This window comes from Chiroxiphia lanceolata, chromosome 3 (assembly GCF_009829145.1).
Source record: "Chiroxiphia lanceolata isolate bChiLan1 chromosome 3, bChiLan1.pri, whole genome shotgun sequence".
In the NCBI taxonomy this organism is placed as follows: Eukaryota; Metazoa; Chordata; class Aves; order Passeriformes; family Pipridae; genus Chiroxiphia; species Chiroxiphia lanceolata.
The window spans coordinates 36830317-36853444 of record NC_045639.1 but is presented as its reverse complement, the minus strand read 5'-3'; the positions used below and the strand labels follow the sequence as shown (position 1 = coordinate 36853444).

Sequence of the window (23128 nt, the reverse complement as noted above, 5' to 3'; positions counted from 1 at the left end):
CAGCATTTGGGAATCTGCAGCTGTGGGAGGTCTGGTGTCTGGCTGCTGGGCCACAGCCCAGGAGCTAAGCCTGGCCCTCCTGAGAGCTCCACCCTGGGTTTTACAGCAAAAGGAGGATTGAGAACTGAAGCCATCTCGGTGCTTTCTAACCAAACAGGAAGCTAGTGGCTCCTCTCCCCTCAAAGTGTAGCTAACAGCAATAAATTAAATGATGTCTGTGGTTCCACTCCTACAGACCCTTCCCAACTTGTACACCTAAGAATACCCAACCACCCAGTTACAACAGATGCCACTGAGGTGAGAAAGTAATGTCCAGAGGAACCTGGAGAGGTCTGCTCAGTGAATACCAAAGTACTCTTAGGAGGAGGAGAAACTAAGACTGGAAAGGCTCTGCCCCTGACTATCCAGTAACAAATTTGCTTACCAATTACCTGGACGTGAGAGTGACAGTTGTGCCCATTTAGTTAGAGATGGCACACCTTAAATAACTGCTTTAGCACCCAGGCCCTTGTATAGTGGGGTGCTCTGAGACTGCCAGTGTTTGCGCTTGGTTGGCAGTTCAGGCCAGGCTGTAGGCAGGAGGAGACTTGCCCACTTCCTCCATCAAGCTGAGGTTCTGCATCTCACAAAGCATTAACACTGGGTAACTGTGGTGTAGAAAGACACCCACAAAAGCATTTGCCAGGAGATTTCTGCAGGAGCTGAGTGTTTGGGGCCTTTTATTGTCTTTTTAAGCTTCTGCCTGTACTCTTTTGCTGGGGTCACTGCACCACAGAGAAGGTTTCCTCTTGTTGTCACTAACCAGGTACTGAGAGGGAATTTAAGCCCCAAGGCTTTCCATTGCCATAGTTCATTTTTCCTTGCACTAGCTGCAGACACAACTGTACCAGCTGGTGTTGGTGCATATATTTGGGGGGGGGAGTACCATATTACTGGTTTTAATTCTTTTAATTCTTTAATGAACTATAGCTTCATAAATTCTTTTTTTAACTCAGCCTAACCAATCAAGGTGGGGGAAAAAAAACAAACCCTTTAGTCTTCTAATGCAAAACCAGCCAAAGTAGAAAGTTTATTTTTATTTCTGAGGTCATGTACATCTCTTAAATTCAAATTCAATTTTTAGAACTCCAGTGGCTTAACTCGAGGTAGCTCCCCCAGCTCCAATAGTTTGATGTCTCACTCAATTCAGTCAAGTGCTACCAAGGAAGCACAAACAATAGCTATGCAAGAGCTTCAAAACTGCAAATCAGCCTTCCCACCAGAGGTTTCCTACCAGCACCCAGGCAACGGCTTCCTGTTTTGCTACAGCTGCCCACACCGGACACACAGGGTACACTGCACAGAAAACACTCTCTGGCACAAACTCACCGCCTTCTTTCCTGGAAGGAGAAAGGGGCAGGATCTTAGATGTGCCCCAGAACAAGAGCTCAGTTATTTACTGCTAAACAGGAGCCACATTGAAAGCTCACGGAGATCTTGTTTTTCAGAAATCAGATATCTCTTGTTCTTGTTACCTGTAAGACTTCTGAGCTTAGAAAGAGGTGAGGACAGCAGGTCCACAGGAAGCACAGGCTTTGAAACAGCACTTGTTTACTCTGCCTTACTGCAGTCTTAACCAGTTCTGTATTTCTCTTCTAAGAACTCGCCTGGAGGCTGAAGTGACACAAATGAGAAACACAGGCACTGCCCCACAGACTACCCATCTCTTCCTTTTATCTTTCAGGTCTGCTCGGCACCTGGCTGTAACTTGTCTGAGGCTCACCCAGAGACACCTCTGCAGAAAACAGGCACACTTGCTAGCTAATTTCAGCTGGTTTCTATTTGGTTTTAACTACAGAATCACAAATATTTTGAAGCCTTACCAGCCTATCAGACTTTCTAGGACAACAGCTGAGACTTTTCTGAAAAGACCAGGCTTGCAAGCCAGTTTTAAAAGCTATTACGTGGTATAGACTTTAATAATTTGTACAATTTTTATAAAATGTTTTTATCTATTTTCGTAATTGAACATACATGTCTATATTATTCACAGACTGAAATATCAATAAACCTAACAGGATTCTTAGGTTCTCATTTTGTCCTTCTGAATTCAAGGGAAAGCATGTGCAGGGGGAGGAGGGAGAAGGGGGCTGTTTGCAAGTTCTGCACAAGCACGCTGCCTTCCTGTTTACAAACTCAGTACCAGAATCTACCTGGGAACTTTATTTTACAGGGTATTTGTCACTTTTATATAAAAAGTGAGAGTCACAACAACTGCTTATTCATCAGAAAAGCACGATTGACAAATATTCCACATAATGTGGAAGAATCGCCATGGGGCAGGTTTCCCTTTAAAATGTTGCTGGATAAAGCCTTTAAGAGAAAGGAGCCCTTGGTTTGTACAGATGAGCCATTAAGCAAGTGCCTGGCTCTCAACACTGAAAGTGGTGAAGCTGGACTTTTCCACCCGCACATATTCAGCAGTCTCAGGGATGGGCAACAGCTGAACAGCTTCAAATTATTGAACTTAAAACACTTGGAGGATTTTTTTGTGGTTAACTGCGCACTTGCGTTATCCAAGGTTACTCTCCAAATACCACACAGTTTCAGAAAGAATTTATCTGAATCTTTTGCTATCTAGCGTAGAATAAGCTATGCACACAAGAAAAAAGTTTTTACATCTATTACCTTCAGTGTAGTTGCAGAATTACACTAGCAAAGGGGGAAAAAAAGGGCAAAGATCAGTTCCCCAGTGATAAAGCTACTTCAGCCAGCATGAACACATAAAATGTAACAAAAATAAGAATAACAGCAGATGCAATAAGTTACCATTGGCTGTGGAACACAATCTTTCCTTCCCTTGTATTTTAAGAATTATTAGTGGTACAGCCCTAACATCAAAGTGATTTTTTCCTCCCTATTTCAATTTCCTGCCATATTTAACTGCCAAACACATCTGATCGCCTCCCTGAACTGCTTCACAGATAGGACACCAAGCATGCCAGGAATGGCCTCAGGTCTTTAGGGACAAGAAAGCCTCATGAAGGAAAGTCCTCTCTAGTCAAACTTGGAGTTTGCCATAGTAATCAGGCTGACAGTTTTAAGTGTCACTACTTTATAGATGGTTACACAGTTAAGAATATACATTTATAAATGTAGGAAAATGCAAACTTTTTAAAATTTATTTTTTATTATTCTGCAGCATAAATCTTTGTTTAAATAGGAGACAGTGCCTACGCGCGCAAAGGAACTCGGGCACCTAGTCCCAACACTTAGGCTTCACTGAGACCCTGGAGCTGCCATACCCTGGGCCAAGGCACAGCGGGACCCTCAACCTTTCTGGACCTGCCTCACCTACCAGGTGGCTTCTGGTGGCCACGTGCAGGGCACCACTGCCAGCTACTCACGTGCATGTACGGGTCTGATTCAACAAAGGGTCCTGGGCTGCCAGTATATATAGCTGGAATTAGGTTTTTCATACTCATCCCAGATGTAGGTGCAACCCATTATGTTGCCAGGAGTCTAGAAGGAATAATTTTTCCTGCAGCAGCTATTCTACTTCAATTAGTTATTAACAGAGACAGCACTAGGCCTATCTGTCTCATGCCCCGCCCCCCTCCCTCCCCTGCTTCTACTTCAGCACAAAATGCTTAGTTTTACAAAGTTTACAAGTGTCAGATCAGACAATCAAATCCAGGAAACCCCCCAGTCAGCAGACTGAGTGTGATTCCACAACACAGGATGCAACCTGACCATACAGTCCTGCCCCTGCCACAGCTGCATCCTGGTCACTGACATCCTAATATCACTGAACTATGGCTGGCTGTCTCTCTGATGCTCATTCCTATTACAAGGTAGGGGAGAAAAAAAGGAGGAAAAAAAAAAGAAAAAACCTGAGACCTGGATGAAGCACCTCTGTTCCTGAGAAGCATTCATGTAAAAGAACAGCTAAAACCCAGATGACCCCCTGCTTTAGGGACACTCAGCCCTCCAGATCAGCTGGTTCAAGTGGCCCTGGACCAGCTCATGGGCTTCAAAGGGTCCCACTCTATGGTGCCCTGTAAATCCCACCTTCACTTTTTTCCCTTCTCCTTACCCAAACACATCACCTAGCTGTGGAATATGAGGCCAAGAATTTCATTAGCTGAAAAATCATTTAAATCATGGGTGTTCTGATAGGAACATAGCCCTGTGGAATCACTGCTTCAAAAGTGTAACCCAAATTTACTTTTATAAGGACATACACCTCATAGAGTTAACATGAACCACCTGTATGGCAACAGCCTCGGTCCAAAGCACAAATACATCTTGCTTAGTCATAAAAACTTTTTTTTTTTGACAATACTGTAACTTAATAATTTACAAGCTGAAACCGTTCACCCAGTATTTGAAATATGTCACAGCGAGTTACAGTTATCACTAGGACTTCACAGCAAATAAAACTTGTAACTAAACATGCACAGATCATTATATATACAGTGATAAAAAAATAACGATGTACATTTTCTTGTAAGAAGAAATTAAGTAAATTCTTTGTGCATTTCAGGATTGAAACATCTAACCTATATAAAATTACTTTAAAATATGAAGTAAATATTTAACCCAAAACTTGAGAAATCTTTTGTAATCTGCAATATAGCCTTCTCATTTCCTTTTTTTTTTTCTCTGACACGGAACAACTTAGGAATTTTATCCCCTAAGATATTTAATAGTAATGTGTAGATATAAAAAATACGTCCTTTGTGGCAAGCTTGAACATATATATATATATATATATTTACAAACCTCCAGAACAAATTAGCATTAAAAAACACAGAAGTAGCAGATTGACATAGTGCTTTATTTAAGCTGTCTGTACGAAGGAAAATAATGTGCATCCCTATCATATACGTGTAAAAATACTAAGGATGTACAGTGTACAAAAACAGTTTCTTGTAGTTATTTCACATCCTTGTGGGTCATATACTTAAGGAAATAAACAGTTTAAGTATGACCAACAGTAATACGGTTTCTTGGGTTCATAGTCGTGTCTGCTTAATATCCTTAACCATATGACTAGATCTTGCATGGATCTAATGAAAGAACTAGCAAGGTCAAGAAATGTCACAAACTCTAAAGCTACAGGGAGGTAATTCAATTACCAATTTAGAGGTTTTTATTTAAATAAATACTTTACATTTCATGCTTGCCTGTAATGCACTACCAGGAGCAAGATAAGGAAATTCTACTGTAGACAGTACAAACAGTAGCAGCAAAGTGTGTACATTGAGGTGTAATATATAGACCCTGCAGTTAGTAAGGAAAGACCTTACTTTTGTACTCTAGGAGAAGCACATGGCCCCTGCAAGAACAGTCAGCTTTAAGAAGCCACAAGTAAAGATGGGAAAAAAATGTAAAACAATACTGGAATAAATGTTCTTTAAGCAACAGGAATGTACTGGAAGATGGATTAGTGTGGAAAGCGAAGCTGTGTGCAAAACTGCCAAAATCCAAACAGAAATGACCTATTTCCTCTGAGATGGCTGCAGTACAAGAGGGCATACTGTATGTCATGGAAGTCAGTACAAGCTGGAGTCAAAGTCTGAAATGTACTGTGCTCAAAAGGCTTGCCAAGACAACCAGCCACCACCTCCTGTCCAAATCCAACCACAACTGCAGACAGCAAAAGAAGAGCTTCAAAAGTTTCTCTCAGCACTGCTTGTCCATTCCTCTGTCATCTGTTTCTAACACTGGTAAGAGAGAATCCCCCAAGCCCAGGCAGCACAAAGTGTCTGCTGACTCTGTAGCACAAACTTGATCACTGATGTTTCGAAAGGCAGACAAACACAATATAAAGTGATGTCTTAAAAGGTTTTCAAATAATTCACTGACAGACACTTACTGCAAACCACACACTAAGTAGCTACGCGATGGTGAGCTAAACCACAGGGCGTCCTCTGCCCGCAAGGAGCGGCTGGCCAGAGGCACGGCCAGTCGGTCATTAGCTAGAGGTGCCCTGTGTCAGGAGACTTATTGCTATTACAAGCTGAAAACACAGGGGAGGAAATACAGGCATGTAACACAGATTTTGAATCACCATAGTTTCAGTCTGTAAGTACGAGACCTTTGCAGAGAACTAATTAATGCCCGTCTGTTAAGTACTTGATTATTTCAGTCACTCGCTCACTGTGTCAGTGTAGACACCTCTACAGCACCGGTGCAGAACAGACCTGCAACGCATTTGCTGCCCACCTCTCTCTCTGCACAGGAACAACAACATCTACACATCTTTAGTGTTACAAGGTGACATAATGACATCGTATGCAGTTACAATATACATCATGACATATTTCTGTTTGATTATCCATCCATTACTAAAGATAAAACACAAAACATGAAAAATTGTCTAAATTACTCTGCGTTTTTAGCTGCCTTGCTAAAATGCCCATCAACCCCTTGACCATCCCAGCACCTGCACTGCCAGCAGTGGGCTTCATGCTTGGGCACTCAACTTTCCACATCAAGAGGCTAAGGCATCTGCGTAGAACATCTCTCCTCTCAGACCCGTCTACTCACTCACACAACGCAACCGGGAATACTCAGCAATATCACAGTCTTTGTGGGAGCTAACAAGAGCCGAACGCAGAGATACTTCAAATGATAATCCCATGGAGTTGGGGTTGTCCAATGTTGTTAGCAAGGGTGCATGCACTCTCTATGCTGCGCTGCGTAGCGTCCCAACTCCTAGCACCAAAGGGTTTATTATTAAGATTATCATTGCTGAAGATCAACGCTAAAGTTTATGCACATGTTCTGTTAGACACAGATCTTAGGAAATGGAAAGACATTTCCCTATCAGTGGAGCATTTGTCATGATGTTTTAAATTCAGTCAATCAGGTACCACTGTTACATGTAACTTGCTGGATTTCAGGACTCTTTTGGTTGAGGGCAAATCTTCCTTGAGAACGGCTGATCCCAGAAATTTACTATTTTAATTAATAAAATAAAGTGCTTTTCTTGTAATCACTGTGGTCTCATTGTTCAAATGCAATTCCTTCATATAGAACAGACATTTTCTCTTGTGCTGTCAGGCTCTTACATTACATTTATCCTAAATGGAGCACAAGACGTAGCTTTTTTGTCTGTTTGTTTTTAACCCTTTGGCACATGAGGTTGGAGTTCCTCACCTCCATTGCCAAACAGTTAAAAGACAGTATTTCATTCACAAAAATCTGATTCTAAGCAGTATGTACAATTTCAGAGCCTTGTTAAAATTTCCACATGGGAGAAAAGTGCATTATTCCCTTCAGCTTGTACAGTCCTTCCATATATTACAAAATTAACTGCTATAAGCCTGTTCTAAGATGTAGCAGCATTTGCAAACATGACACATATAAACCTTATCTCTAAAAATAAATACTAACGCAGTATAACCAAGGGGGGGGGAAAAAAAAAAGAAAAGGAAAGCAAAAAAGAATATTCAGAGTTAAACACCTGGAGAAAAAAGCTAATTCACAAACTCAAAATAAAAACAAGTAAGGCAAACACCTGTTTACCTTGGTGCACACATTTTGGTGAAAAGCAATACCATTATGCCTGTCTACATTCTTCAGCCATCAGAGGTGATGCATATCATGAAAGAGAAAAGCATGAGAAAGATGTTATCTGGTGCAAATTATAAGACCCCTTGAACAACTTCAAATGCTGCTTTTATGCCTTCACTTCTTGCATGTATAATGTTCGATTCTCCATGATTGCACATGAACCTGGAAGTTCTAAGTGGCAGGCTGGGCGAGCCCAGCCCTTCTGCTTCTTCTGTAGTATCCAACAGTAATTAAAAAATAATATATATATATTTATATATATCAACAGTTTAAGTCCTTCTTTCAAACATTTCCCAAACAAATTCCAGCCAGATGTTAATGACAGAGACCTGCTTCAAGTAATGATATGCCTAACAGAAACCTTGCATATGTACATCACCACCCCTATGTTTCCTCATTCTAACCAGCACAAACAGATGCAAGAAAATTTTATAGCCTAGTCTGTTTCGACTAATTACAATTTTGATTCGTCTTCTGGAAGAAGATAAGCTAGACCAACACGGTTTTTGTTTAGCCTCCGCTGTGAGGAAAAATAGATGACTACTTGTTCACAAAGTTTACAGTGCTGAAGTCAAGTCATCTACCTTCAAAGAAACTGTTAGTAACTTCTTGACGTTGCTATTATACTGAGACTGTGGGCAGCAGCAACAGCAGGAGAGCGTAGTAGAGAAAAATCTCATATGTCATGCAAAACCAAAACTGATTTTAGGTAGGTTTGGGAAAGAAACTTGTTCAATTTGGAATGGTCTCTGAAAGTGCCCCTGCTATCATAATAGTATCTAGTACTGGTGGTGATGTTCAGGAATCATTTTCAGTGATAAACCTAAGATGACAGTGAAGCAGCAGAACAAAAAAGTTATTCTCGTCCACTTGCAGAGTAGGAAAACTGAGGGAAATGCGGCCGCCTCTCATTGTCCATGCAGTCCATACCATCCTCGTCATCTGTGTTAAGGGAGAAGTTCAAAATATCATTATATTTGCAACAAAATTTCATTATTCACCTGATATGCAGTATACCTTTCAGGGTTCAATGCTGAAGTTGAAGACTCAAGTTTAAGTAAGACTTTAGTCATGTATGTAAGTTTATGGTCATACAGCAGGATGATGTTCACTGAAGGGATATCACTTCCAAATGTCACTATTTCAGGGTACGTTGATTTGTTGGTTGGTTTTATTATGCCTTTGATGTGAGAACTTCAATCACTACTACCAGTTCTAGGCTAGTCAAAACACGCCAGCATGGAAGCCAACTGCTGACCGGGGCAGACAGTTTCCCTTGTTTCTCGAGCCGAGCTCAGGAAATTATAATCTCACTGCAGATATATTTAAATATTCCTCCATTTCAAAGGGAGTTAAAAGGAAAAACAGCTACAAAATGAACAATTCATGTAGGTTCTATGTGTTTCAATTCGTAGATATTATTTTTTAGTAAACTATTTATTTTTACAGTATTTACTGGGATCAGAGGAAACATGGACTAAGCCAAATTCATAAATATTTTCATTTACATAGTTCCTGCAGTGCCAGTGGAAACCAGGCACCAGATGTTACGTAACTCGGAGAATTTGGATGGACATTCTCACATGGATTTTTTAACAGTGCTTATTCTTAAAGACTCCTAGTGAGACTGTTGTTCTAATGACATATTTATATGCAACCTTTCAGAATTATGTATCTTTTGTATCTGCATATATTCTACGCATAAAAACTAGAGTTAATGCAGGTTTGAGCAGTTGTTATGATTAGGCTACTTGACTTCAACAATGCCGCTCAGTTCTGTAACTTCAAATACAATCTTGCTTTTACACTATCAGTTTCAAGGAGGTTAATGTACACAGCCTATTTGTTTTGCTATCAGACTGATTTCTGTAGATATAAGACAGAGTATCAATAAAAATAAATATCTAGAAAAGATCTTTATTTCAGCAGTAACCTTCTGACACTGTTACTCGCCCTCTTTCCCTAAAACACATTTTAATCCCCTTTTGCGTAATCACATCAGACAGAGGTGATACCACACTGTAAATAATACAATTCCTTGAAGATTTTAAAATAAAAATAATTAAAAATAATGTCCCAACCACAACAACAGAAAAGGGAAAGCCCCATGTGGTTCTTGAACCACTGCAGTTCACTAAAAATGGCAGCAAATCTACCTGGCACAGGAAAAAATACACCTCTGTGCTGCTGGCAATGCTGCTCATCGCAGGCTCAGGTGAGGTAGCCCTGCCAGCTCCCTGGAAGGGCTCCCCATGCCAGCAATTCAGCAGCTGATCTCTGCACTGCTGTTGGTCATCACCTCCCCCTTCATTATTCTTAAGACTCAGTCACCTGCCCTGAATTCTATAAATTTAAAGCTGAAGCCTTGGAGGCATACACGTTTTGCATTGCTTCACCCTTTGATGAACTCATTGCATAGGTGGGGTTTCAAGAGATCAGGACTTTATTATATCGAATCAACAGACTCCAAGTTAATCCAAATTTTAAGTAAAATTTGTTCAAGTTACAAATATGAACAAATTCTTATCAAGATAAATGGGAGAAGTAAGGATTCTCTTTTCACAGTAGAAAGACTTAAAATCACTTAAATTATGGACTTTGAGCAACCTGGTCTAGTGGAAGGTGTCTCTGCCCATGGCAGGAGGGCTTGTAACTAGATGATCTTTAAGGTCCCTTCCAACCCAAACCTTTCTGCGCTTCTATGACTGTGTTCAAACACTAAAAACGTGAAATCCAGAAAATACACTAGGTCTATATACAAACAGAAAACTGCAGCTAACCTGCGAATCCTAAAACACAAAAAAATGGGCTAGCTTTAGGAAAGGGTAAGCAACAATAACTACAGCCTCTATTGTCTACTTTTGTGTTCCGCCTTTCTCAGCCTCCAATTTAAAATAAACAAAAACTCACAAATATCCCATTTAGAAAAAAAAATTTACTCAAGAACTCAGAAGCAAGATTTTAACTGCTCTGGCTTGGTAAATAACTCTGTTAAGCCCTTGGCTGATCAGATCACAATTCTTGTGCATGTCACAGAAGATGACAAAAATACAAACTGTGGAGAAATTACATTCACTGCAACAAAAAAACTCTGTGCAAGTCCCAGTGCAGTGGTTACATCCTCATTAACAGCTTCTCTAAGAGCTCTGCTGAAGAACGAAACTTGATATGGCGTTTCATTTTCAAGTAATTGGTATGTACACAAAGAGACATCCACTTGTCTCTGGCAGATCTTTTTTTTTTTTCTTTTCATCTTCAAAGTATTTTAAAATATGCCTATCTCACTAAAACTAGACAGCCACTAGCAGTGTCCACATGCTTAAAGCAGGGTCCATGTTCCAAGTACTTTGCTGAACTGGGACCTTGACTGCCAACCAATAAACACTTGAAGCTAGTGCCTTCTCTTATTTAAAAATAAAAAATCCCTAATAGGCAAACAAACGAAAACCCCAAACAAAATCAAAACATGAAAGTCCATACCAAAAATGCCCTCAAAACTCAAACCAGAGTGATCTAGTATTCTAAGTTTTGTAATTGCTCCTTCTTAAAAAGAAAACTGTCATTGCGAGTTACTCTTACACACTTCCATATGAAGATTTTTATTAGTAACACTGAGAACAGCTTTTCCATTCAAATAGAAAAAAACCTTATACAGTGCTTTATTATAAACATTGTTAAGTCATGCTAACGCATCATTTCTGACTTACATTTTTCAGGCGGCGTTATTGTAATAGTCTGAGCTGTAAATTCTTCATCAAAATACCTGGTGTCTGTCTCAGATGTCACTTGAGGTTTAAAAGGAGGTACAAGCTGAAAGGCACCAAGAAACAAAATAAAATTACTATACCTCAAACCAGCCAAATTACTACCAGGAAAACAAGTAAGTTCTTTTTCCCTATGCCCCAGATCAAACGAGTAGGTCTGTGGAGAGGCAGCTGAGTCTCTTAACTTCTAGTAAGAGACAGAAGCCATTAGAGTCAATCCCAAAAATATCAGTTCAAGATCCAGTTAATAGCACAACACAGCTAAATTCCAAATATCACTCTCACATGACTTGCAGATAAATTGAGCTGCATAAAGATAATTACCTAGAAACTCTTCAGGCCAATGTAATTACCCTCATAGCTGTGAGGCAAAGGCACCTCTAGATACTTCACCATAACTTGGCTGTATAAACAGCTAAGGAAAAAAAAACTACACAGAGAGTATAATAAGCATGATGGTTTGGTTTGGGTTTTTTTCAGTGTTAAGACCTTCATCTGAACTTACGTTTAAAAGAAATTATGTGATGTGAAAATTAATCTTACATTTGAAAAAAGGCCAGTTCATGCTTAAGTGAGTTCCTGGATCTAAGCCTGCCTACTGCTTTTAGAGTACAGTGTGGTATTTCCCAACAGCAAATCACTATTATCTGCTCACAGCCCCCAGGCAGACTTCCTTGCCTCTCTTTTGAACCAGTCTTGCTCTCCACCTTCTCCACCGGAAGAACTGCCTATAGGCCAAAGATTTTAACTGGAAGGCATATTTAGCATGGAATATCACTCTGCATGATGCTAGTCCAAAAATGATAAGGCAGTTTAGTATGTATGATATTGCAAATGTGTGTGGGTGTGACATAAATGTGTGTAGGTGTGGTGTGACAATGTTTTTGTTTGTACCTTGGAGCCCTTCAGTGTTATCTCCGCATATGCACTTTAAAACACACCCTGAGAATAGAGTATTGATTTTCCTTTCAATACAACAGATTACATGAGGGGTCACTGATATTATCAGCTTGCATGTGGTTTTCACTAGTTTCATGTTACCTCTCTCCTCAACTCCAGAACACTAAGACCAAACAATTAATTTGTTCATTTGCCCCACAGCAAAGGAAGCAGAATTGCCATTAAACTCCCTCCTGAGTTCTAGGCACTAGATGCATAGATGCACATGATGTGTACATACTAAGAGACCTATTTTATCTGATCCAAATCTTCAGTAACAGTGCAAGCAATTACTAAGCAAAACCAAATCTCTCTCTTTCATACACTCAGTACAATAAATCTGATTCTTTTATAAAACTAAATTCAGTTTTCCCTTACATTGTCATGAATGGAAAACATACAACAGCAGAGAAGGATTTTGAAGTAAAGGTTTGGGGCTGAAAGAGCTAACATATATGAACTCAATATCGGAAGAATCTTCCAGGTATAAATCCAGTTACATCCAATGTTTAAAACCAAAGTATTCTATTTTACTGCATAAATTTCTAACCTTTCTGAAAATTATTTTTGTATGCATTCTGGCTATCCCAAGCAATTCTGCACTATTAAAGCAGATTTCAAAAGTTGTATGTCCCTCCAGCAATGCAGTCACACAATTCCTAAGCACAGAGTTACTCCAGTGGAATATCCCAGATTGCCATTTGTTTCTCATTTTTCTGTGTCAAAGAAGAATACTCAGTAAGTCCAACTCCCCCCTAAAAAAAAATCCAAACAAAACAAGCAAACATGCAAAAGCAAACAAAAAAAGGCCACACAAGATTACAGGAAAACAAGTAATGTACTCTAGATAAGGACAAGTGTCCATCACGTCCTTTTAAAAAGACACTTTCACAGTTCTCAGCAATAAATTCAGTATGAAAAAAATCCATAAGCTAACAGGTTTATAACAACTTTGCTACTTTCCCGATTGGGATAATTTTTACTGATGAGAAACAGAAAATGCCATTTCACAAAAAATTAAAACATTTCCTTTGAAGATAATGAAAATACAAGCTTAGGAAAAACTTTCTTGTTTCTCAAGGACAAGAAACAATGTCTTTTCAACGGTGCAGCACACATCTCCAGGAGAACAAACTACTCTTGTTACCAAGTACAACAGGGACTGTTCATACTACAACCACTTTGTGAAGAGAAGGAGAAAACACATTGCAGTCTTCAACAACTGCGATTTAGATTCAAGTAGTTAATGAAAAACAAAAGGTATGGCAAGGTAATATCATTATATGGAGGAATGTGTGGATGTGTAACTGGAGAGGAAAAAGAAAATGCATTCGATGACAAATTTCTTCCTCAAAAACTTACTCACTAACTACTAGTTTACTCAGGGGTTTTTTACTACTTTTTTTTTCTTTTAATCCACTGAAATGAAGAGGACTCACTATGACTTTAAACCACTTCCTTGTTCTCCCCATCTATCTGAAATAGGAATGGTTATGGAAAATACTTTGAAAACATCATTTCAGGAAGAGAAGCACAGTACTAAATGACTCCTAAGGAACAAAAAATTACAGTAATAATTTTAATCAGGTATGAAAAGCATTATTAAAACAAAATTCATCAAGCTGGCGCTCCAATTCGATGCTCAGTAGCAAAGCCTATTAGAAAACTGTTTATCAGTAACACCCAAAAAGTCAGCTGATGAAAATTTCAGTGATGACAAAAGTTCTGCTGTCTGGGGAAGTGAAACAACTAGAACACATGAAACTAGCCTGTAATGAGAAGGGAGGAACCAGATGCAAATTTATGTCAATGGTGTTTTAGGATTCATCCATCTTACTGCAGTATCCTTCATATCCTGGAAATAAAAGGTAATTGGAAACTTCAGTGACTGTAGAAACAAACCATCCAGCCATATGGCTCTCAACAACAGCTTACACTAGTGTTTATCCAAGTTGTACACTAAAGTACACCAACCATCCCCTACAGCCTTTGGAAATGGGGAAATGGTAGCTGAGATTAGGATGCACAGATACAACTCAACAGACAGCAGCAGGGAAGTTTCTTAATTCTTCCCATACACTTTGCCTCCTTCCCTCACAGCATCACCTCTACCGGCACAGCTCTGAGGACAGCCAGAACAGGGGATTGCTCCTTTCCATCTGTTCTACCCCACCTACACCAAACCAACAGGGGCTAAAGTCTTGTGGACATCCCACTCCAGACTCCTGAGCTGACACCAAAGGCACACCTCCCTTTCCCCAAGTAAATTCTTTCTCTGACATGTATGTAATTGTTGGGATATTCACGAGACACACTCCCAGTTTTAACGGGAGGACCTTTAAAATAATTCTTGTTAAGGAATGAGGAACCAGTATGCAGAGCTTAGGCATCACCTCCAGAAGAAAATGAGAGAAACACTGTAAGAAATCCTTCCCCAACAAGCTTTCAGACAAAGCAGAAGCAGAGTGTGGTATAAATGACACACCCAAGTGTATGCAGAGGGACACATTCAGACCATTCAACACCACGTTCAGAAGACTGCAGACAGAACCATTCCACACAGATTTTGTCACCAACACACCCTGCCACAGAAACCTGGCAATCTTTCTGAAGGGGTGTCACCTTGTCCACCCTCGGACAAGGCTTCATTTAAAAACGCGAAGTAAAATGTCCACAAATTTCAGCTGTAATTAAACTGTTAGAAAGATAAATAAGGTGCAACTTCTGCAGAGATAAACACTGTGACACTCCAGAAGCTTCGCCATACATCCCAAGCATGACTGAAGCTGAGGTTTAATGATAAAGATTAAAACACCCAACATCAACTACCACTCTGATGATCACAACATGAAGATGCCACTCTACAGCCAGTGACATTTCATGTTTGGTTCCACAAGGAAATAGTATCCAGGCGCTACTGCCACAGCTATTCCCCACTTCTGACATGAGAAATCAGAAGTCCAAGAGTGATGTGAGTACCCAAAGGCACACTCAGTAACCTGGGCACAAAAGGAGTAAGATGAGCTTTTGATAAGCACAGTCCTTGTCAGTCAGCAAGAGAATCACTCTCCTCAGTCCTGGCTGCCAAGCTTTAGTACAGGGTAATTTTCCTCCCCTCACGGCCTGTGCAAATTCAGGAACACACTCCAACCAGACAGGGAACCGCACCTCCTGACAATTTACTCTAAGGAACAGAAATACAGATTTTCAAAGTTTATGCATTACACACACACATATGCATAGATATGTATGTGTCTGTACAAATAAAGAAATAAAAGTCTAAACTCAGTGTGAGTTAAGTGACTTTAAGAGTTGATGTTCAAGACAAAAATCCAATTTCATATCCATCTGTCAAGCTGAATCTGCCCTGGCCATTTCCAAGGCTTGATGTTAGAAATGACAGCAAAAGCAGTACCAAATTCTTAGTGTCTTCATTTTCTCTAAGTGAATGGCATTTCCATTTGGCATCCATCGAGGGAAGCGTGTGAGAAACACCACAGTTTTTCCGTGGTTCAAGTCCTGGGAAAGTTGTCACCCATCTCTCAGGGGAAGGAAAGGTGCAGATACAGTATCTGACTGTTACAGGTACACTGAGATGAACAGACAGGCTTGATTCTACACCTTGAACTTTTTCACGCTTACTGAACAACTACACAAACACTTCATTATGACAGAAAATTTGACCAAAAATAATTTACCAGGAATCATTTGTCTTGGTATTGTACAGGAAGTAGTTAAAGCTACTTCAAAGTACCTGCGATGCACTTGATCTGCCAAACGAAAAGTATGACGCCTAAGAACATCAATCTGGTCTTCTTTCTCCTTTTAATTTAAAGAGAATTTTCCTTTAAATGAACTAAAAATTAATACTACCATAAGAATCTCATCCACCAACAGAGTGCCGCTGAATCGTGCTGAGTAGAAGGGAGAAATACCTGTCCATCCCCCTCAAACTAGAGCTGCCACTTGGAGAAAAGACGGTAATTTGAGTTGAGCTTCAAGCCAATCTGTAAGCATTCCCGTAGGAACTGCTTCATCCCCATACCCGGCCCCGAAGCAGGCAGCCTGCTGCCCAGCCAGCAGCTGGAGCACAGTCGGGAGCTAGGAATACCCCACAGACCCTGCATGAGGTGGTCCTAGGCAGGCGGAGGAGGAAGAGCTGGGATTTCAGTGGTAGGAAGAGACACCACACAAATCCACAGGAAAACAGGCTTCAGCAGGGAGGTTCACCCATGGATAAGCTGTTTTCCAAGTGATACAATGCTGTTATCACAGAGAGAGAGACCACAAACCCCCAGGACTACAGCAATGTAAGTTTAAGAATCAGACACCCTTATGTATATTTTCCTCCCTGTAAATTCAAGCAGCTGGGGGAAGGGTGGTAATCAACCTCTAGGTCTGCCCATATAGTTTAAAGTATCAGTGGAAACACAATGAAAAGATCAGACTGGTTAGCAGTTTTCTGATCTTTTTACTACTTTGCTTGGCAACAACACAAAAGCAACTAACGAGGGTAATTTCTGCAGGTGTTGTTGCAGTGCAGATAATTGTACAAAAATAGTATGACTCAAATAGCAACGGCCTAAATCCAAATGTTGGTATTTTCCTATTTCCCTCCTGCCCTTTTCCTTCAAAATCTGATACACAGAAGTATTTAAACGTGCATTTAAGATCACAGTTATGTTTTAGATTTTGCCAGGCCTGAACCCAGGGCTTCAATCACGGGATTTCATCATCTACTGGTTTTGTGTCTTGAGGAAAACAAAGGTAGTCACAGCTGAAGGGTACGGAACAGCTTCTTGCAGCTGTCAGACTTCATGCTGAAAGTCACTGCCTCCACGCTGAGACAGGTGCCTCCACAAGCACTGCACCTGCAGCAAAGCCAGGCATCCCAGCCTTCTCCATTACTGCCACTTGTCCCTATTCCCTTCCCAGTACTAACAAATTAATTTGTTAGCACTCCCTAATTTGCTCCAGGAACAATCAGAGGTATTACCACAAATCAGAAGAAGATATATATCTATATCTATATATAGATATATATATCAGCCCAAATTTCCATGTGGTTTCTTTCTTCTTTCATCTATATTATGTGCAGGAGAAAAAACAGGCCTTGCTAAAAGGTCTGGACGTCCTTTGCCATGAGGCTATTTGAGTGCTTCAAGCCTGAAGACATACCCAAATTTCTACCTTTTAATTAATGCCCACGTGGTTTTTGTTCAGTGAAAGACCCTAAACAGAACATCTGACAACTTAAGAATATTTCTGCAACCCAAATAAAAATACGCTAATACCACTCTTAAATGAGAAACAGAGACATTTGAAAAGCTTCCTGATTCCAGCTAAAAATAAAACAAATATTTTTTGAAGTATATGGGCTTTTGAAGTCTTCAGAGTTTGCCAAACTATTCAATTTCTCATACTCAGGCACAGAGATAAAAACTCATCAGGGCTGAGATGATCACAGGAAGAACCTGGCACAGGCTGCTCTCTTTCATATGCCCTCATGGTTTTTCTGCCAAAAATAAATACATCAGATCACAAATGCTAACTATTATACATTTTTCATTTAAAGGCAACGATCTTTCTCTGCTCCAGTGTGCCATACAGTATTTTTTTATCATTGTGTAGTACCAAATTAGGTTAACTAGTTAGCAGTATCAGAAAGCTAATAATTCCATTTGACCATTTGGATCCATTTGACCTGACAGAGCTACTGTCATATGAAATACATGAAATAGTTTACAGATACATAATTCTGGCTTTAACCACACCAGTAAAGTGATAACCTAGTAAGTACAGAGATGCACTTAATATCTGTAAAAATGATAAAATTAGAGGCATACAACCACAGTGTAAACACGTACAAACTATCACAACTACTTGGAATACACATGATTTTTTTGTTTCCATTACTCCAAAAGTGAACTTCCGTTCTTTCATTGCTAACAGAAACACAATCCTGAAATACAGCCAGAAAATTACAGTGTCATGGTGCATAAAACTCAGGCAAAATTACTCTGAAATATTTTTACTGTGCCAATAATTATATTCACTATCAATTTCATTAAGTGACTCTACTGAAGATTCTACTACTAACAAAAAACAGAAACAGAAGCAAGCATAGAATAAACCTGTTTGAAAATCAATTTGTTTAATGCTCTGAGTTATTTTAGAATACCAAAATACCTCAAGAATATTCATACAAGCATTCCAATAAACATACTCAATGAAAGTTCATTAATAGTGTTATTATCTTTGTGGTTTGTATTTCAGACCACAGTCTTACACCCTGTATACTTCAGAACCTGTAAGACTGTGTGTGCAGATGGAACAACTGGATATTTTAACCAGCCAGGCAAATGGTTTTGTTAGGAACAAATAGGAACAAAACTATTTTTTAATTAAACAGAAAAACATACTGTCAGAACTCATTTACATGAGTTATTTTTCCATAAAGAACACACTGTGTGCCAGTACTGCACAAAACCAATTCTTACAATCCTTGAAGTTAACTGTTCAACTGAGGAAATGCAAATAATTTTTTTACTAGCAAATTTGGTTTCTCAAAGCAACGGTGGCCAGAACAAACAAAGATGGACTACAATTTCTCCAGTTATAATAACCCAATAAGCCATATCCACTTCCATGATCATAAAAGTGAAGTGCCAGCATTTATATATATATTTTATATATATATATATGTAACTCTGCAAAATGCCTCCTTTTATTTTAATAGCTTAGAAAAAGATCTTGGCTGAAAGACATTTGCCATGTTCCTTTGGAAAGGATCAAAGCGCATGTAATTAAGAGTATCTATATATTCTTAACTAAATATGATGCTGAACACAGTGTAGAATTGAAAGCTCTATTTCTAATGCAAGATAATTAGGAAATCTTTTTCAAGAGAGCAAGAATAATGTAACAGCTTTTTTTTCTCTCACCCACTCCTAGAACATTGCAATCCAATTGACTGGGATTTTTTTTACTCTAGAAAGGTCCTCAACTTGTATTTTTAGATTGTATCCTAAGAGTGCTTCTCTACAGTGTCCTTACATAACCAAATAGTGGTTGAGCTCGTAAAGTAACCTGATTAATATACTTGCTATGATTATTTAGTGTAAAGTTTCCTGAAACCTTGTGATACTGCCAGGGAAAAATCACACTTGTATCAAGTAACTTCAGAGTACCATATTTTGTATCATCATATACAGGCTTCTATTTCAATTCCGGTATTTGTCAGAGAAGTACCACACCAACAACCACACATTTTAAAATTCCAGTTCAACAACAACTGAAAAAACAGTTTGTATCACTGACATTGCAGCATAAACATATTCTGCTCAGTCGTATGTCTTCCATTTTCCTTTTATTTGAACAAAGTAAAAAAAGTAGAAAAAAACTATCTTTTAAAATTACACAGCTCAACTGGCAACATAAAACAGTTGGGGGTAAAAAAGAGAAGCCTTTATCAAAATAGATGGGGTTTATAGCAACAAGTAAATTCTTACAGAAATACTATGATAAAATCAGTTTCTGTATATAAAAAAACTTCCGTGGAATTGAGTTTCACTACTGAGATAAATTCATTTCCTAAAATCATTCCCAAAGTGTTGATCATTACAGGAACAGGACTGGGTTTAGAGAAAGCTGTTTCAATTGAATTCCCAGCACTCACTTCTTCCTCCACAAGCTGTTTTGGCTCAGTGTTTTAACGCTATTTTAATTTTTTTAGATATCTTTTTAAAAATAAGTTTCAAAAACGTTTCTATTTATACACAAACAATTAGAAAGTAGATTTTTGCTATGAGTCCCCTCCAATCCCTTAATCTCCCTTTTCCATAAAACAACTTTTCAATAAAGGGAAGAAATAGAAATACAATTCAGGATAAACTTATATTACATTTTCACATTATCTTGAGTCATACACCTACTTTTCTCTTGAAGGCCCAGGAAGAAAAATGGAAAGGAAAAAATTTGGACATTTACATAATAGAAGGAAAATCTTTGCTGAGTTTAGGTTGGTTTGCAAAATTTATTTCCAGTGAACTGACACATTATTACTGAAAACCTAAAGATTAAATAAGTACACCTTGTTCAGAATAATTAGTCATTTGTAGTAACACAAAAAAGTTGCAAAGAAAAAAATTACTAACTCCAGAGAACAGCAGTCCTATGACTACCAGTTGAAACAACTTTGCAGAAGCCAGGTTATTCAATGTCATATACATATAATAATGACATACCTTTTTATCATATACGTCTTGCCAGTTTACTCCAGCAAAGAAACTATGACGCATGATTTCTTTTGCATCATCTGGGCCTCCACCAAGTCTAAAGAGTGTGAGGGAAAAACCCACATATTAAACAAGCATTACTTTTACAGTGAGATCAAGTTACTGTTATGGTTGGAAAAACGACCATTTCTTTTTGACTATCTGGGAACAATTTCCACCCATTTAATATGTAATTTTCACCTGTTTAATATGAATTCCAATGATCTCTAGAGAAAATGTGATAGCAGAAGTATCCATACCATGGTCTATTCTATTTGATTATTCCAACTACAGTGTTTGTTACTGTCCATGATGAGCTCTTTTAGTATTTCATTAATTTTAAAAACATACTTAAGTTTAGTTTGCTTGAAACACCAACTAACATTCTGGCTAACTATTAAAAACCCAAACCAACCCAATAATGCTGAAATAAAATTTTGCCAAGGAGGTGCCAGCCACTGAATCTGTAATGACTCGCACATCATTTTTGTACAGTGTTCGCTGCTGTTGCATCTGGGTGCTGTAACAATTAACCAATTACCATAAAATAGTCTCAATCTGAGTCAATTAGTATAAATTAATAAATTGTAGGCCTGCTGAGAAGGTTATTTAAAGGCCATTGTAAATAACCACACTATTCACTGTGGCCTGTAGCTTGCCAAAGCCAGACTCTGTCTGTTAAATCATCCTAGGAAGTTAATTTCACCTACTTTGGGTGAACTTGCCCAAGGCGATTTGAGCTACAGAAGTGGCCACTGCTGCCAAAAGAGGAGGGTCCCACCCCTGTCCGTACCTCTCCTCTCTCACTTGCATCTATAGCATCAATCCCACTTGATGACTCTGAGCACAGTCAGCTCACTAACTTGGAAGAAAAGTAACCCCACGATGAGAAGAGAGAGAGGAGACAAGAGAGGAGAGAGAGAAGAGAGGAGCAAGAGGAGAGAAGAGAAGAGAGAGAAGAGAGAGAGAAGAGAAGAGAGAGAGAAGAGAGAAAGGAGAGAGAGAAGAGAGAGAGAAGAGGAGAACTGGCCATTTTTTGTTGCATTAGCAAGTCCAGTTTGACTAAATGAGTTTAGTGAGTTCCTTGAGCTGCTACTGTGGGTGAAGAAAGAATCATACATCCAATCATAGGACCATCTGCCCTTTCCAGCAGCAGAAGTTAACTTTCAGGACTTCTCAGCTCTCATCTAACTTCTCCCTGAGGCTGGCTATCCTACTGCCCTAACAGAAGGAAGCTGCGGCAGAGAAAAAAAGCTAATCTTAACTGAACAAGCAGACCATACGTGTTAAATATTGACAAGAAGAGTGACACATACAGTTTGCACTTCATTAAAAGGAACTGCTAAAGATATAAAGACAAATTTTAAAAGAACCATTTAAGTAAGATAAATTCCTCTCTAAAGCATTTATTGTAAGTAGGAATAATTTCCACAACCAAGAAAAAACATCTTTATTGGTATTACCCTGCTGCCAAATTACTAAAATATTCTGGACTACTATGTCACTCTTGCAATAACTGAGTGTAAAGTTATTCTAATTTCCAAGCTGTATTCCTCCTTGTTTCTCAACTACTCATTGTAAAATTCTCTATATCTTGGCAAAGCATGACATTTAGCCTGCAGTCTCCAGACTTCTCTCAATATCTTCCCTTCTAGTTGCTCACAAAAAAAGCTCAGTTGATGTTACTCTGTGCTCCCACCTTATTTAGCATTAGCTAGCACAAGAACTTGAATGCAATTAAGCTTGTAAATTTAAGTCTGTAATAAACACTCCTGTCTGCAAAGATTAATCACAAGGAAGCATCTTTTCAATTCTAAAAGCTAATATATTGGATGGGTCAGATTGTTTGGAGGTTAAAATGCATTAGGAGTTGCTACAGAAACACAGTTTTACTCTACTCTCCATGTATTTGGCTGGTTGGTCACAGTTTGTGCTGCATACAGCAAATTCAGTTAGAGCAGGGCAGGCTGACCACTTGTGCTGTCCTGGCTGTAGCACTTGGCAGCATCCAGACAAATCCCTTGAAAAGACATGACAACCAGTCCTGCCTGGAGCACCTGCAGGCAATGCTCACTACTGAAGACTTCTTGAGAAGAACCAGAGGATGAAGGAGGACTAGAGAAGAGAGACAGACAATAGAGAAGAGAGACAGACAATGTCTGCAGCCCAAAAACTTGCCAAGAGACTCATAAGAACGACATATTGGGGGAAAAAAGGTACCTACAAACAAATCCCACTGATTACCAAGGTAGAGATTTGTTTTAGAACCACAGAGGACTGGACACTGCTGGTCCAGTGCTGGAGCTACTGGAAAATGGCTCTCCTAGGCAACAATCTCAGAGGGAAAAGCCCATCACAAAAGGGCACAGACAGCAGCTGGGTGATACTTGCTTTCAAACCACTCTATTTAAATTTCACTCAGAAATTGCATTCTTTAAAGAGTTACGAGTTTACATGATCTAACACGTAATTTATTTATGTGCCCTAATATAGCTGTGGCTGTCTATACATGTCTCCTGCCATCATCAGGAAGAACAAGTGCTGTAGTCCCCATGAGACACCACAGTCAACTTAGGGTTAAGTCCT

At 39.2% G+C, this 23128-nt stretch overlaps 2 protein-coding genes across 10 annotated transcripts in view; one reads left to right on the top strand and one right to left on the bottom strand.

The window, feature by feature from the left end:
* SDCCAG8 (SHH signaling and ciliogenesis regulator SDCCAG8) overlaps positions 1-2065 on the top strand; it is a 106720-nt gene extending 104655 nt beyond the window's left edge. For all 8 annotated transcript variants that reach the window (XM_032683310.1, XM_032683313.1, XM_032683312.1 and 5 more), the window contains one exon: positions 1724-2065. The gene's annotated coding sequence lies outside the window, so the exon portion shown is untranslated. The remainder of the gene's footprint in view (positions 1-1723) is intronic.
* Positions 1037-23128, bottom strand: part of AKT3 (AKT serine/threonine kinase 3) — a 151944-nt gene continuing 129852 nt past the window's right edge. For both annotated transcript variants that reach the window (XM_032683317.1, XM_032683316.1), the window contains exons 12-14: positions 20513-20600; positions 11271-11373; positions 1037-8505 (exon numbers count right to left, since the gene is read on the bottom strand). In XM_032683317.1, the coding sequence (XP_032539208.1) occupies positions 8420-8505; positions 11271-11373; positions 20513-20600 (277 nt within the window). In that variant the 3' untranslated portion in view covers positions 1037-8419. The remainder of the gene's footprint in view (positions 8506-11270; positions 11374-20512; positions 20601-23128) is intronic.